Source organism: Ips typographus, linkage group LG3 (genome assembly GCF_016097725.1).
Source record: "Ips typographus isolate SLU linkage group LG3, UJ_Ityp_2.0, whole genome shotgun sequence".
Taxonomy (NCBI): domain Eukaryota; kingdom Metazoa; phylum Arthropoda; class Insecta; order Coleoptera; family Curculionidae; genus Ips; species Ips typographus.
The window spans coordinates 9,002,025-9,016,318 of NC_138424.1; the positions used below are offsets into that span (position 1 = coordinate 9,002,025).

At 33.2% G+C, this 14,294-nt stretch overlaps 1 protein-coding gene and 1 long non-coding RNA gene across 3 annotated transcripts in view; one reads left to right on the forward strand and one right to left on the reverse strand.

Annotated features, from left to right (window-relative positions):
- Positions 1-14,294, forward strand: part of LOC145726154 (uncharacterized) — a 67,277-nt gene that overhangs the window by 15,621 nt on the left and 37,362 nt on the right. The gene's annotated exons all lie outside the window — the stretch shown is intronic.
- Positions 1-14,294, reverse strand: part of LOC145726153 (uncharacterized) — a 32,967-nt gene that overhangs the window by 5,886 nt on the left and 12,787 nt on the right. The window contains exons 2-6 of one of the 2 annotated variants that reach the window (XM_081975119.1): positions 12,435-12,564; positions 9,844-9,943; positions 9,659-9,785; positions 9,296-9,601; positions 9,156-9,236 (exon numbers count right to left, since the gene is read on the reverse strand). In XM_081975119.1, coding sequence (XP_081831245.1) covers positions 9,156-9,236; positions 9,296-9,601; positions 9,659-9,785; positions 9,844-9,943; positions 12,435-12,564 — 744 coding nt within the window. Of the gene's footprint in view, positions 1-9,155; positions 9,237-9,295; positions 9,786-9,843; positions 9,944-12,434; positions 12,565-14,294 lie in introns of both variants that reach the window. The other variant, XM_081975118.1, reaches the window with a different exon arrangement.

Genomic DNA, 14,294 nt, shown 5'->3' on the forward strand with positions numbered 1-14,294 from the left:
ATTTAGATCGAAGTCTGTTTGAAATGTTGCCAAACTGACAAAATTTGGTAATTTGTTTCAAAAGTATCCTTGCAATGTTATCAAACTAACAAATTCTACAATTTTGGTTCGAAGAGTGTTTGTAATGTAACCAAACTGACAAATCCGACTAATTTCTTTGAAGTGTGTTAGCAATGTTGCCAAAGTTAACAAATTTTACTAATTTGCTTCGAAGAATGTTTGCAATGTTGCCAAACTGAAAAATGTTGTCTAATTTGGTTTGAAGAGCTTTTGCAATGTGACAATGTAAATTCTGAGTTCGATGTCGGAATTTAACTAAATTCCGAGTTCAAAGTCGGAATTTAACTAAATTCAAAGTTTGAAGTCGGAATTTACCTAAATTCTTTCGGAATTTAACTAATTTCCGAGTTCAAAGTCGGAATTTAACTAAATTCAAAGTTTGAAGTCGGAATTTAAGAAAAATAACGTCTGTGGCCTTTCTACGTCTTCGTAGAATTCTCTAAATTGTAATTTCCTTCAAATTTAAATGCAGAAAGTCCGTAGAAAACTTAGATTTTCCAAATCCGAGTTTTGTACGGTTCTCTTTTCACGTTTCCTTCGTTCGTCCGGTCCCCCAACCCGTAAACGTTAGCGGGATCATTTGTTAAGGCGATAATTGCCGACACGAAGTCGTTTGCATTTGAATGGACCACTTGACTGCTTTAGAGCATGAGATTTACTTAGTTTTATTTAGCTTCGTGGAAGTTTTGCGGCCTTAAAAGGAGTCGACATGTGCAAAGCAATCACGATCGTCGTGTTCAAACTTTGTCCGTATTTGCGTTTGTTGGCCGGTTCTTGGTTTTGGTTTCTATCGGTGCTCGCGGTTTTATGAAAAATCATATTTGGTACCTCGAACTGTATGGAGGTGAAGGATAAAAGTTGCATAAATATGCGGGCACTTTCTAAATTGGGGCTGTCTAATCGCTTCCTCGACTCGCGCTGTATATTTTATCGTTAGGTCAATATTTGGTCTCGGCAGTAATAAAGTTGTGAATGTGATACGGTTGCAGCTGTTTGAATTTACGGAAAAATTCGATTACAATGAAAGTCCATTGGCGACCTTCAATTTTTGCCAAACCAAACAATATCGAAAAAAGTTTGAAATTTCTATGCAATACTCAATAATTATTAAATGATAAAGGTCTAGTTTTACGAGACTTCTTATAACAGAATAAGAAAATTAAATAAAAAGTGAAATCTATCCAAAAATTGAAATATTTTTTCAAATATTTGGTACAAAGTGAATTTGATTGATCTAAATTATCCGTGTTTCTATAATGGTTTTCCTTAATGTGGTGATTCAGTTAAAAATCCAGTTAAGTTACATAGGACAGTGTCCTATAGTTGGATTCACAAATTATAAAAGTCCAGTATGATGAGAATTACATTTGTCCTGCATAAAATTATGCAGTTTAAGTAACCTCAAAAACAAGATTTTGAAAGATCACTGATTGATTATTATCAAAGAGCCAAGAAGAATTTAGTTTCATCAACGTCAAAAAAAAGAAGAACAGAAGAATGTGTTGAAATGATTGAGTGAGACTAATTTTCCAAAATTTTAACTCTAACGTTACGTAATAAGGGATTTTACAGTCACTAGTGAGATAATGATTGTTTTATTGTACTCTTAGGGTGTTTTACGGCACTAGTGCGATAAAATCCATTATTATCGCACTAGTGACTGTAAAATTCCTCATTACGTAACTCAAAGGAAGCTATGTAATGGATCATTACCGTGCTAGTAGTAGATAAAATGTTTTAATTGTTAAATTTGTGCATTTTTTGGATAATTTAGTCTTTCTTTTTAAGTTAATAAGTACGTAGTTCCAGAGTGTCCCAAAGTTTCCACTTTTCCAAAAACATACATTTAGTAGCAAGCAGTCAACCAAAATAAGTATTTCTGTAAGGTTTGAGATCATATACAGGGTGGTCCAGTTTTAAGTGTCAATAATTCACCATTTGATAGCCAATCAAAAAATAAGTTGACTTGCATTATGTCATTTTTCTGAAAAACGTTTCCTAAGGAAGATACAGTCCTCCAAATTTCAATTTAAAAAATCGTTTTATAGGTTAAAACTGAACATCCAAGACTTGTGAAAGTCCAAATTTGTACTGAATAGTCTAAAAACTTTTTTACTACTAGGAATGGTCCTAGGAAAGCTACTACTAAAAATAATATACAAGTTGACTTTTAATGCTAGAACGGACTTTCCTACGACTAAAGAGAGTCCAAAAGTATATTTTCAAGACTTTAATTGGTGTACAACTGAATTTTCTGGACTGGACAACAAGTCTAGAAGTAAATTAAATTTTCGGACTATTTTATTTCTAAAAATTAGTTCTCAAAACTATTATTGTAGCATTTGGTACCAAAATTTTTTACTTTTATTACTGAAGAAACTTGACTTTTGGAAAGAGTCTTAAACTCGATTTTTCAGTCTTAAAAAGCACTAAAAACAGTCTGAATTTCTTAGAGATGCTACAATTTATTGCACCTATGAGTGTAGAAGTCAATTTAATAGTGAAGAAGTTTGAAGCAACATTTTCAAGATTATGGTCAGTGAACAAACTGGCTTTTAGGCCTGATACGTCAAAAACTTTGTAAAGATAGTCTTGAAACTCGATTTAAGGCACTGAAAACAGCCTTAAAACACTAAAAACAGTCTAGTTTATTAAGAAATACCCGAATTTTTAGCACTGAGGTGTCTAGAAGTCGATTTAATAGTGACAAAGCTTGAAATGCCATTTTAAGTCTATGAAGAATGTAAAAATTGTTTTTTAAGTTTGCTATGTCAATAACTTGGGGAAGATAGTCTTGAAACTCAATTTTCCAAGCTGAAAGCAGTTTTGAAGCACTAAAAATAGTCCAGAATTCGATGAAAATGAAAAGCAAAATAAAAAGCACGAAAAGTTAATTTTTAAGACAATTTTCATGAATCTAATGTCAATGTTCTGCATCTAAGACTATTTTCAAGACTAAAATATTGAAATTTGTCTTCAAATTATGAAAACTTACTTCAAATGCAAATTTTAAGCTTCTGGTGTCACTTTTCATTAGTTCAGTCACATTTTGGGGTTCAAGTCAATTTTTAACAAATTCTTGAAAAAGTATTTAATTTTTATGTCTACAAGTCAATTTTCAGTATTAAAGTCTCTCGATTTGCATGAAAAGTCAATTTTCAAAACTAAAGTCTTTCAGTTTGTCTGGAAACTATGAAAACTGGCTACAATAATATTTTTTAAACTTCTTAAGTGATTTTTCCGTTTCCAAGACAATTTTTAAGTTGGATTGGGTTAGTTTTGGGTCTTTGACCGTAATAACGTGTAATAAAGTGCTTGTTCCAAATTTGATCAATATTGCTCCAACGGTCTGACAGTTATGACAAAAAAAAACCGATTTTTTAAACAGAAATTTGAAGGCCTCTATTTTCCTTAGGAAGCACTTTTCAGGAAAATGGCATAATGAATGTCAACTTATTTTTTAATTGGCTATGGATTGGTGAATTATTGACATTTAAAACTGGACCACCCTGTATATTTTAGGTTGATGTACAAATATTTTTGTAAAAAGACACAAAAATGTCAATTTTCTCTACAGAAACTATACTTTCCTTCCCCATGTAACATCTAATTTTCCAACAATTTGTTAGCATGGTAGTTACTGTTATATAGTAAGTATTATGTGTTTGACGACAATTGGTGGAACATCCCTAGTTGAAACGATTAAGCCGGCTATTGCCAAGAAATTTTGAAAGAAGACTTGACTGGTTTGAAGAAGAGTGAAAGAAGAGTTCTATCAGCGTTTGAAAAGAAGAGCGGATGAACGTGTTGCAATGATAGGACAGACGAATTAACGTTATCTCTATACGCAAAAATTAGTGGTAATTGTAAAGGAAACATGCAAGGCTATGAAATTTTAAAGAATTGCAACACTTAATCTTTGTCTATCGCATACGTACCCACTTAAATAATTATGACTTAACTCTGTGAAGTCAGACTGAATTTATTATATGGCTGTACATTGAAATATGTATAGCGCGTACATAAACTGTTTTTTACTTTGTTTTTAATTATCAAATTATACTACCAAAGCTAAGTAAAAGAATGAAAAAACGTACCGGCAAATTGTCATTTATCTGTTATTGGTTAACTAACAATCAAAATTTACAATGAATTCTAATTTTTGTCCGTAATTTCGCGACCTTTGATAAGCTCCTTGCTTGCGATAACGTTATATTCAGAACATGTTATTTTTACGTTGCTTCAAATTAGGATGGCTTGCTGTACAGTAAAACTGCTCATTACTAACTAACTTAAAGGTTCATTTACATGTCATGCTTTTTGATATGGAGTGTTGAAAATGTTGAATCGACAATTATGCACGGCGTAGTGTTAACTTGCACAAGAGACGTGTGTTACGCAACGTTTACTTTACTGTTTGACGACGCTTATAATTGTTGTTTACCCAACATTAAGCCAAAAAAGGACTTCAGTTCGATGCATATTGTATGCTGTAAAATTGAGTTTATCCCGCCTGGACTTCGCCCCTTGCTGCCAGGAGGATAATAAAATTATTATGAACAGCGGAAGCGACCAACAAAGATGGAAAATGGGGTGCAGGAACGGTTTCAATGGTTTGAGTTATCGAGCGGGGTTGTTCGTCTTTGTTTAGCCCACTTGCAGCAGGTACAGACGAAAATGTGGAATAGGGAGAATGCGTTTTAGTAGATTATTTAAATTCAGCCAGTCACCTGATGGTCAAATAAATTAGAATATACAGTGTGTCACATAAAATATTTTTTCAGAAAAATGCTCGGACACGTGTGTTTTTTTTATGAAAAAGTTTGCTATACAGGGTGTCCCAAAATTGAGATATGACCTTCGAGTTGATATTTTCAAATGAGAATTTTTTGTTGCAATTATGGTGTTTTTACATAAAATTCTGGGTATTTTTCATGTAGCATATCCTATGTAGATATTCAGCTGTTTTCGAGAAAATAACGGTTGAAAAATATAACATGTTTTATTGAAAATAGTGCTCAATAATAATAAAAAAACAGTAATTAAAGAATTAAATTAAACAAAATTATTTTTTCTTTTATTATTAAATTCAATTTCTAATTTGAGCGAAATATTCGTGCACTTTTTCCAAAAATTTTCCATAACTTGCTTATTTGACAGTTGACGACCAAAAGCGATTGAAGTGAAAAGATAGCTCAGGTCGTAAGCTTTCCAAAAATATGCTCATTTAAGTTAATCGGTTGCACCGTTCGGCCGCTAGAGGGCGTCAAAGTCAAACCTTCAAAGTGATTTAACCACGTCTGCTTTAACCTAAAATAATTCAGTTATTTGAACAGTTACGACAAAAGGTCACTGAAGGTAAAATATAGTCTAAACCAAAGGCTTTTCAACGGCACATTCAAAAAAGGTCATGGGTGTGACAGTTTGACCGCTAGAGGGCGTCAAAGTAAAACTTTTTGAAAATTTTAACCATTTTTGCTTTACACAGTTTTTGAGATATTTCCCGGAAACTAAAAATTGTTTTTCACTTTTTTGGGTCAAGCCGTTAATCTGAAACATACCATATCACCCTGACATCCATTTTGCCCCAACTGTCACGGTTTTGGGGATGGCCTAAAAATTATGTCAATTTTGACGGTTTTCAGTGCAAGTGTTTTAAGGGTGCCATTAAAACATGACATTTTTACAAATGACACTTTACGTCATTTTTGTATCATTAACGTGAAGTAATTTAGGCAGTGGAAGTTTATTTAAAAAATAAAATATTATCTAAATAAATCAAAGGTAAAACCACCCTTTAAATTTTTTGACAATTTTTGTTTTTAATTTTTCAAGGACAAACCCTATTCCCTCGAGGTACGTTTTTGGTACAAATTTCAGACCTCTAACTTGAAGCGTTCCTGAGATATTTAGCAAAAACTACAAAAAAAGCAAGGTTAACTTTGACGCCCTCTAGCGACCGAATAGAGAAACTTAGCCGTGTTTGCTCAACGTCACGTGAGAGCATCATTCATTAGCTTTCTTTTGTTATATGGCTCGTATATACAGGATGGTTCAAATAAGCGAGTTATTCACGATTTTTTGGATAAGTGCACCAAAATTTTGCTCAAATTCTGTTCGATTTGAGGGGCGGCCAATCGAGCCTGCTAGAGCAAAAACAGTTGAGGATCGATACAGACATTTTACATCAAGTAGGTCTGGAATTTGACGTAGATTCTAAAAATCAAATAAAAAATAGGTCATCCCATTTAAGAATGTCAACTGGAACGTCTTAACTCAATTTTGGGACATACTGTATATCTAATATATTTCTCAAAAAATGCGCGTTTAAAAAATAATAACATACGTGTCCGAGTATTTTCCTGAAAGAATTTTAATCGAATTTATTCCATACTTTATGGACACACTGTATAAATTAATATTTATCTTGCTTTTTGATCAAACTACATATTACACATTAGACATATTAGATTAAATGAAAAAGCACTATAGAAGTTTGTTCCGGTGACATTAAATCCTATTTATACTACTAAAATTAATATTATCATTATCACACACTGCTTTACCTTTTGAAGAGTATTAAATAACACAAAGATTCTAAAGTGAATAACGAAAATACTGTAAAAAGTGAATAAATATCCGGTTAAATTTTGATGTGATTTTCCAAGAATGTAGTTTTTACAAATCGATCAGGATACTTAGAGATTAATTTAACCCGAAAAGTCTTTACCTTTAATGTTATTGAATTTGACAACTTCAGTCCTCATAGTACAAGGCCAAAGCAGCACTATAATAAGGCAATTTATGGAAAGTGCACTGGATATATAGTGCAATCATGATTGTAGATCAGGTGGAAAACTTTTCACCAAAAGGTGTAAAATGAAGGAGTAACTCTTCGAAACAAAGCAATTCCTGTCTTGGGGGAAGTTAAATGTCTCTGAATAATTATACCATAGAGCTTAATTCTCCTTTAAAATATGTATGGCTTTTGATACTAATCAATGTTCTTACCAAATTGCTACAAAGTTTGCGTCGGCCCTCAAATTGTTCGCGGGAGCAAAAGTTGCACTTTCCTCCCTTGTTGCGCAAATAATATTTTCTCTCATTTCAACAAAAGCCACACATTTAGAAATGGCTTAAAAATGTCCAGTTCAAATTTGATTACTATTTTTATCAACAAGTCTATACTTAGAAATTCAAAACACATTTGCACAGCATAATTGCACTTTTTCGACCTTCAAGAACATCAAACAGCCTCATGAGCATGTGATTCGTTGCTGTTCCGAACAAATTCCCGTGGTCGGAATTAATCACGGAGACGCAAATCCATGCTCGACATTAATCTACACGAAAGCTCTACACTTATTTTCATGTTTCATTAACGTTACTATAAGTTCTGGCAAAACATCGCGGAGCCGTTTAAAATTTTCCGATCGGAATAAAACTTTATGGGGGCGGCCGTTAACAGATTTGGACTGGATGTCGACAAGCTTTAGTGTAATAGAGTACAGGTTATTAGAATAGAACCAATCCGGACCTGTGGTGTTACAATAATAAATGCGAACAAACCGTGGCGTGAATACAACAACAAACAAACTTGCGATTATACAGAGTGTTAACAAAAAAGTACGTTTACTTGCGAGTCACTACAATGTCATATTTTCATTTGGGCCAGGGTGATTGATATAATTGTATGTTTCAGCTCCGACATTTTGTTTTTCAAATATAGACCTTGATACTGACCTTTTTTGTTGTTCAGTTATTTCAAGTTATTTACAAAAATTAAGCATTTGGAATTCATATGTTAGGTAATTTGTCCTTAAGGATCTTGTCATGATTATTATCATCCTGAAGATGAGATTTACTCAAATCTCCCTCACCTCCTAGTTGCATGATAATATCGTCATAACTGGCATCAGATTCACCCTTACAATTCATTCTAATATTCTAGTAAATAAAGAAAATTTAAATAAATAAGCTTGAATAAAAATTCTATTATGGGGATGCCAAGTTATTTTTAAGGTAAATAACTAAACCTATCTAACTTACTTTCTACCTAAAAATCCTGCTTCTAAATATATCATTGAAACTACAAATATCTTTAATACAAAAAATTACAAACTACTTACAACTAATATTCTTCGTCAAAGAGTCCAAATTGTCCAAAATAAACCGTCAGTTGACTAATCTTCTTCTTTTCCGTTGAGGTGGATTTTTAACTGCAAAGGCTGTATCTCAGTAACAGCCGGAAGGCCTCCTCGGTTATCGATTTAACCACTTCTGGAATAGGTCCTCTGTCACAATCTGCTCCATGTCATAACGTGGACTAGACGGTACAATTGCTGGTAGCACTCGGTATTACACTCAGTAACTTCCGTTCCGGAAGGAAACAGCTTTCTAAGATCCCCTGATCTTCAATAGTCTGATTTTTGCTCGAATTTTTTAGAAAACTGACTTTCCAGCTCTCATTAAAAGTCTCTCTTAACAATCAACAACCAAAAACAAAAAAAACCTTTTTTCCCACCTTCTACCTCCACGTACCACCTTTTTCACCTCCTTTGAAGTTCATCAAGTAATACTGTTAATTTTCTTAATAACTACATACAATCCTACTAAAACTAACTATAATGGTAAACACTTGACATCCCTACAAAAATGTACCTTTTCTATAAATTAAATAAATAAATTTTCTTTATTTTCTTGAAAAAAAAATTCTTATTTTCAAGACAGCCTCCTCAACGAGTTGCAGACTAAAAAGTGACAGACTGCACCAAAGCGCCCTCTTCAACAACTTGTTTTTAATTTTTTAAGTGAGCGTAGCTCCGTGATTTAAGGAGCTATAAAAAAGAGTTTTAAAAAAAAAGTTGTAGCAAATTTCATGCTTTACAAGATTGCATTGAGGAGTTTTGTCCTTAAATTCATCCTCAAGAACTTACAGGACAGCAAGTAACAGAATGCAAACGCTTCGAATTTGTAACACCCTGTATAGCTGAAAATCTCGCAGTAACCGAAATTTTACGTTAAATTTTGGAACCCTGTATTGAACACCGATTTTTTACAACATCTTTTAAAGAAATAAACTAGAAGAAACTCACCTTCTGCCAGCAGAATGAATACGCCACATCCATCAGACTAAAGTCGTTAGGGAGGACCTCTCCTTTATAAATTATATCCACCTGAAAACAATTTTACCAAGTTTAACGGTTTTACTAAGGAAACCCTTTGAAGTACTCACTCGGTGATCAGCAGTGAGGCCATATTTCATCCTCACAAACTTCTGTAGGTGTTTCATGTTAACTCCAGCAGGACACTGCAGAAACCGTTTGTCACAACCCGTGTTATCGCTAAAGTTATCACTATCACTTATAGTTTGTCCATTGTTTTTGGGTGGAGCACTGTCACTATTAAGGCAAGTCTCACTTGCACCAGTGTCTTTTTTGGCCACGTCCGTAGTGTCCAAATGGGGTTGGTAATACTCCAAAGACAAGGATATTAAGTCGTCCTGATTGAAAAACGACGGCCTGTCTTGGGTTAGAGATTTCTGTAATTGCACGCGTGAGGTAAAAAGTGTTTTCATCCAAGCTATGTCACTTTCTACCTTCTCCTCCTCTTCCACGATACTGTCCTCAGAGGAGTTCCGAAGGAACTCGTCTTGTCGTTGCATCTCTCTCGAGTATAATGAGGGAACTGTTTTGTAAATGAGTGATTGGAGTTGTAGATCGGGTCTAAAAAAGTATCACATTAGAGCAAATAAACGGAAGAAAGTCTTAACCAAAAACTAACCGAAAACATTGCGACTTTTTCTTGTACAAAACGGGACAGACTGGACACTGGACTTGAGTTTTGTTGCCCTCAAAATGACGAAGGAGACAACTTCGGCAAACTAAAATAAGTATTGCTTTAGTTAGATAATAGTTTATTTACATTACTAGTGTCGTATGAGCATTTTTATAGTTACGAGTAAGATATATGTATTAATGGTGGTGGTGGCATTAATTTGTCATACCACATGAGTAAGGTATAATAGTTTATCTATGATCCACACTTCATTTTTAACTCTATAACTTTGAGTTTTTACCGCACTAGTGCGATAATAATTATTTTATTGTAGTCTTACGGTATACTTTATCACACTAGTGACATGTGTGTACAAGTGTGGTGGGAAATCGCTTATTACGAAAATCGAAATGAAATTACATAATATAGTTCACAATATTTTTCTATCTATCCTATACAGTGTGTCCCAAATTGGTTCTACATGTATTGGGATCTTTGTAACCGTAAGAGCTACAGAGTCAGTTAAATGGGGAAAGTTTTAGAGAATTTCCGTTTCCCGGAAAATTGGGAAAACGTCAGAGGCTGCATTTTAAACACTCTCTAACAAAGCCAAAGAGAGTTTTGAAACTAAGACATTATTAAGGCACTTTTTTACGTAGAACACGATGAAAAATTAGAAAAAATCTATCGTCATTACTTTCCGAGATATGGAGGAAGCCATCTTGAAGGCGGCCATAAGAATTTACAAAGTTATCGTCCGGAAACCAATGACGATTGATTTTTTCTAATTACGTCATCGTGTTCTACGTAAAAAAGTGCCTTAATAATGTCTGAGTTTCAAAACTCTCTTTGGCTTTGTTAGAGACTAGAGAGTGTTTAAAATGCAGCCTCTGACGTTTTCCCAATTTTCCGGAAAACGGAGAAAGATAATTTAATTTGGAAACCGGGAGTAAGTTCCACATAAAATTCTCTAAAACTTTCCCCATTTAACCGACTCTGTAGCTCTTACCGTTTTCGAGATCTCAATACATGTAGAAGCAATTTGGGACACACTGTATACTCATCGAATTTTTCCTGTATAATAAAATAACAAGAAGCGTAAATCCGACATTTTTTGGTTAAACACAAGAGTAAATAGTAATAGAATAGGGAGTGTTGCCGTATCTAACTAAACAATTATTATTATTCGGTTAATATACACTGTGTCCAAAATAAGGATGGCCACTATAAGGATCTTAAAAACGGTGACGGTTAATATATTTAGTTAAATGGAAGAAAAGCTGCCAAATGAACAAACTGGGGATTTTTAATTAAATTGTAGAAAATGTCAATTGAGAAAAGTTGCAAAGCATTTCATTCCCTACAAGATTGCTAGATGGCGTTTGGCTCTATAAAATCTCAAAAAAATTAATATTTTGAAAAAACTAGTCTAAAAAACAAAGTGTACATTTTTGTTCACAATTTATTTTTGTTTGTGATCACAAAGTTTGTTTTCGGTCAAATATAACTGTCATATTATAGTACAATATATTCCACTAACTTGCAGGCATGGTGCAATCCTCTATAATTGCAAATTGAAGTTTTTTCAGCAGAATTTTAAAGGGAGGTATAGTCTATTCCACCGATGTTGGAGGCATAGTTTATTCCTCAGGATAAAAAAAATCTTTTAATTTGGGCCTATTTTACCCAATGGAATACGTACTACATTTAATATAATTTTGATCATCTGAAACTTGAAAAGTCTCCTTCCACCAATCATGAAAGTCCGTTCATCAGAAGTTTACAAAATCTTCAACTTAAGTGGTATTAACAAATTAAAAGAAATATTTAATGTATAGCCTGTACCGATGATACCTATTACAAGTTAGGTTAGGTTAATAAAAAGAAATTAAAATTCAGGATTTTAGCAACGCAAATTAGTGATTGAATTTGAGAAACAAACCTGATAATAATTTCTAAAAATCGAAACGTCAGATTTGTACAAATTCACTCAGTTTTTGCCGAATATCTTTGAAACTATATTTTTTTAATAATTCGACAAGAAAAAACTAAGAAATCATAAAAAAAAGTCATATTCCTTCTTTTCTTCTACGAAAACTCGATAGATACAACAACCCAACACTAAAAGTCTTGTTGATCGTGAAAATAGTTGTTAACAAATTTTAGATAGTTAAAAACAATGTTGTTTCCACGCTGTACTAAATAATTAATTCAAAACTTTCTAACTGCAAACTGACAATTATTGATTCAGTATATTTTTCTACGTTACGACATCATAGGACGGTAAAATAAAAATTGCATAGAATTCAGGTAAGCGTCGGACCGATCTATAAATAACCAAATAACCAATCTCATTAGCCACGAAATACGGGTATTAACCTTTAAACAGGCTATTAAAGCAACCCAAACAAATCAAAAATGCCCGCATCGCAAGCTATTTAAGTTTAAATAGTACTCCTTTGTCTAATTGTTTAAACGACTAAGTCTGATTTGAATAATATTTACTCGAAAGGATCTGGGTGTCGGCCTAGATCTCGTTTTACCAGTTTGCATTTATTATTTATATATTTATGAACAGAATAGTTGAAAACACTTACACGTGTGAAGGCATTCCACCAGCGTGGTGGCGTCCACCAGGTACCCGCTGCACAATTTGCAGGTGAAAAATTCATTGAGGTCACTTAAAGGTTGCTTTTTTCGGGTACACTCCATAGTGACGGATTCCGACTGAAATTAAATAGCTTTCGTTAGTCTTGAACTTTAAAAATTAGTTAATGCTTAAAATGAAAGTGGGTGCACAAGAGAGAACCCGCCAGCTGCATGGTACCCGGGCAGTGTCATGCCTGGCCAGGTCGGCCCCTCCCAAACGTACGCCCACTTCCTACTGACCCCTGCATGAGAAGAACCACAAGTATAACGGCACACCATGCAAGAATAATTTTAGTAAACATTATGCATAATAAATAAACAATTTGGGTTCAAAGTATGATAAATGTTGTTGAAGTAATTCACTCATCACGTGTCATTAAAAATTACTAACTAATGAGTGTAATGAACAACAACAAAGTGGAAATTTCTGTTTTGTCTAAATGTGTATTGTTTTGTATAGTAAATGCTACCAAATTTGTATTTTATTGAAAGGTTATGAATGAAAGTCACCCTAAGGAAAGCCATTTTGGGAAGAAAAATGTACTAAACTGAATACAAACCAAAATACAGTAACATCCAAAGAAAATGATGCAGATACGTAAGTCAGTCTTCTATTTTTACACAGACGAAAGTGATAATCAATATTTTGTTCAATTAATAGCTTAACTCTTCATTTCTTCAGTTAGAGTCTTAATTTTTTATAACAAAATGTGTGACGTGTTTATATTATAATAAAGATATGAGACACAAAAATGTAGTCAATTCTGCTGATATGGCGTAAACATTTGGTTTTTAAATCATTGTTTTAGCGTTAACATTTACAAAATTGTAGTTTATATTTCTAGAATTAATCGATGCAACAAACAATAACTGAATCAAACCCAAGTCTGCTAGAGGTGCAGATATGAATCCAATTGATCATCCATGTATCAGCATTTTTTACTATTGAGATACTAACCAAAAAACATTCTAAAGTTGTCTTCTAATTCTCAAAGTGACTTATGCAAAAGAAAGAATTTGTGAATAAGAATAATTCCAAGTCGTCTTAAACCAATTTGGTTACCGGTTTCGGGTTATTAACCATCATCAGACCATTTAAGAAGCAAGAACTGTACTTTTTTATGTCCAGTTTACCACAATCATTTTTGTATAATGCTATCTTGTCTAACTTTCAACTTCTGTATAGTAGGTTTTAAATAATTGATTGGATATAAACATTGTTGCTATGAAATATTTAAGAACATTCAATTCTTTAAAAAGTCACTTTACTAAGTCTACTAGTTCTTTAATCTAGTTATTACGAACTTTTCTGTTGTTTGTGTGCATTTCTTCTTTCAGGCTTATATTCGATATATTTTTTAATGGATTTTTTTATATGAGAAAGTAGAATTAAAAACTGTTGCTTTCTAAACCTTTTTTAGTAGGTAAAGTTGCAATTTTTGTATGAATCTAGATTTGAAATTGGGGTATAAAATCGGCACGATTTGCAAATAATCCAGACTTTGCTGAATACTCTGAGTTTACAAAACTTGACAAATTTCTTATTAAAATTGTTTAAATTAAACATTAACCAACAATTTCTTAATTGGAAAAGTAAAACAAGACAGGAAAATTTACCAATTATACTAGTAAATTCCAATTTCACCAGTAAATTTGTTAACGGACTGTGAAAGTGGAATGAGTCTAGCAGTTCTTCACAAACATTTTTGCTCTCTTCAAATTTTCAAATCAGTTGAAAAAGTGGTTTAAAATTTGAGCACCCTGTAACTCGGTTATTTTTGGGAGTTCAGGGAGGTTGAACCACTCAA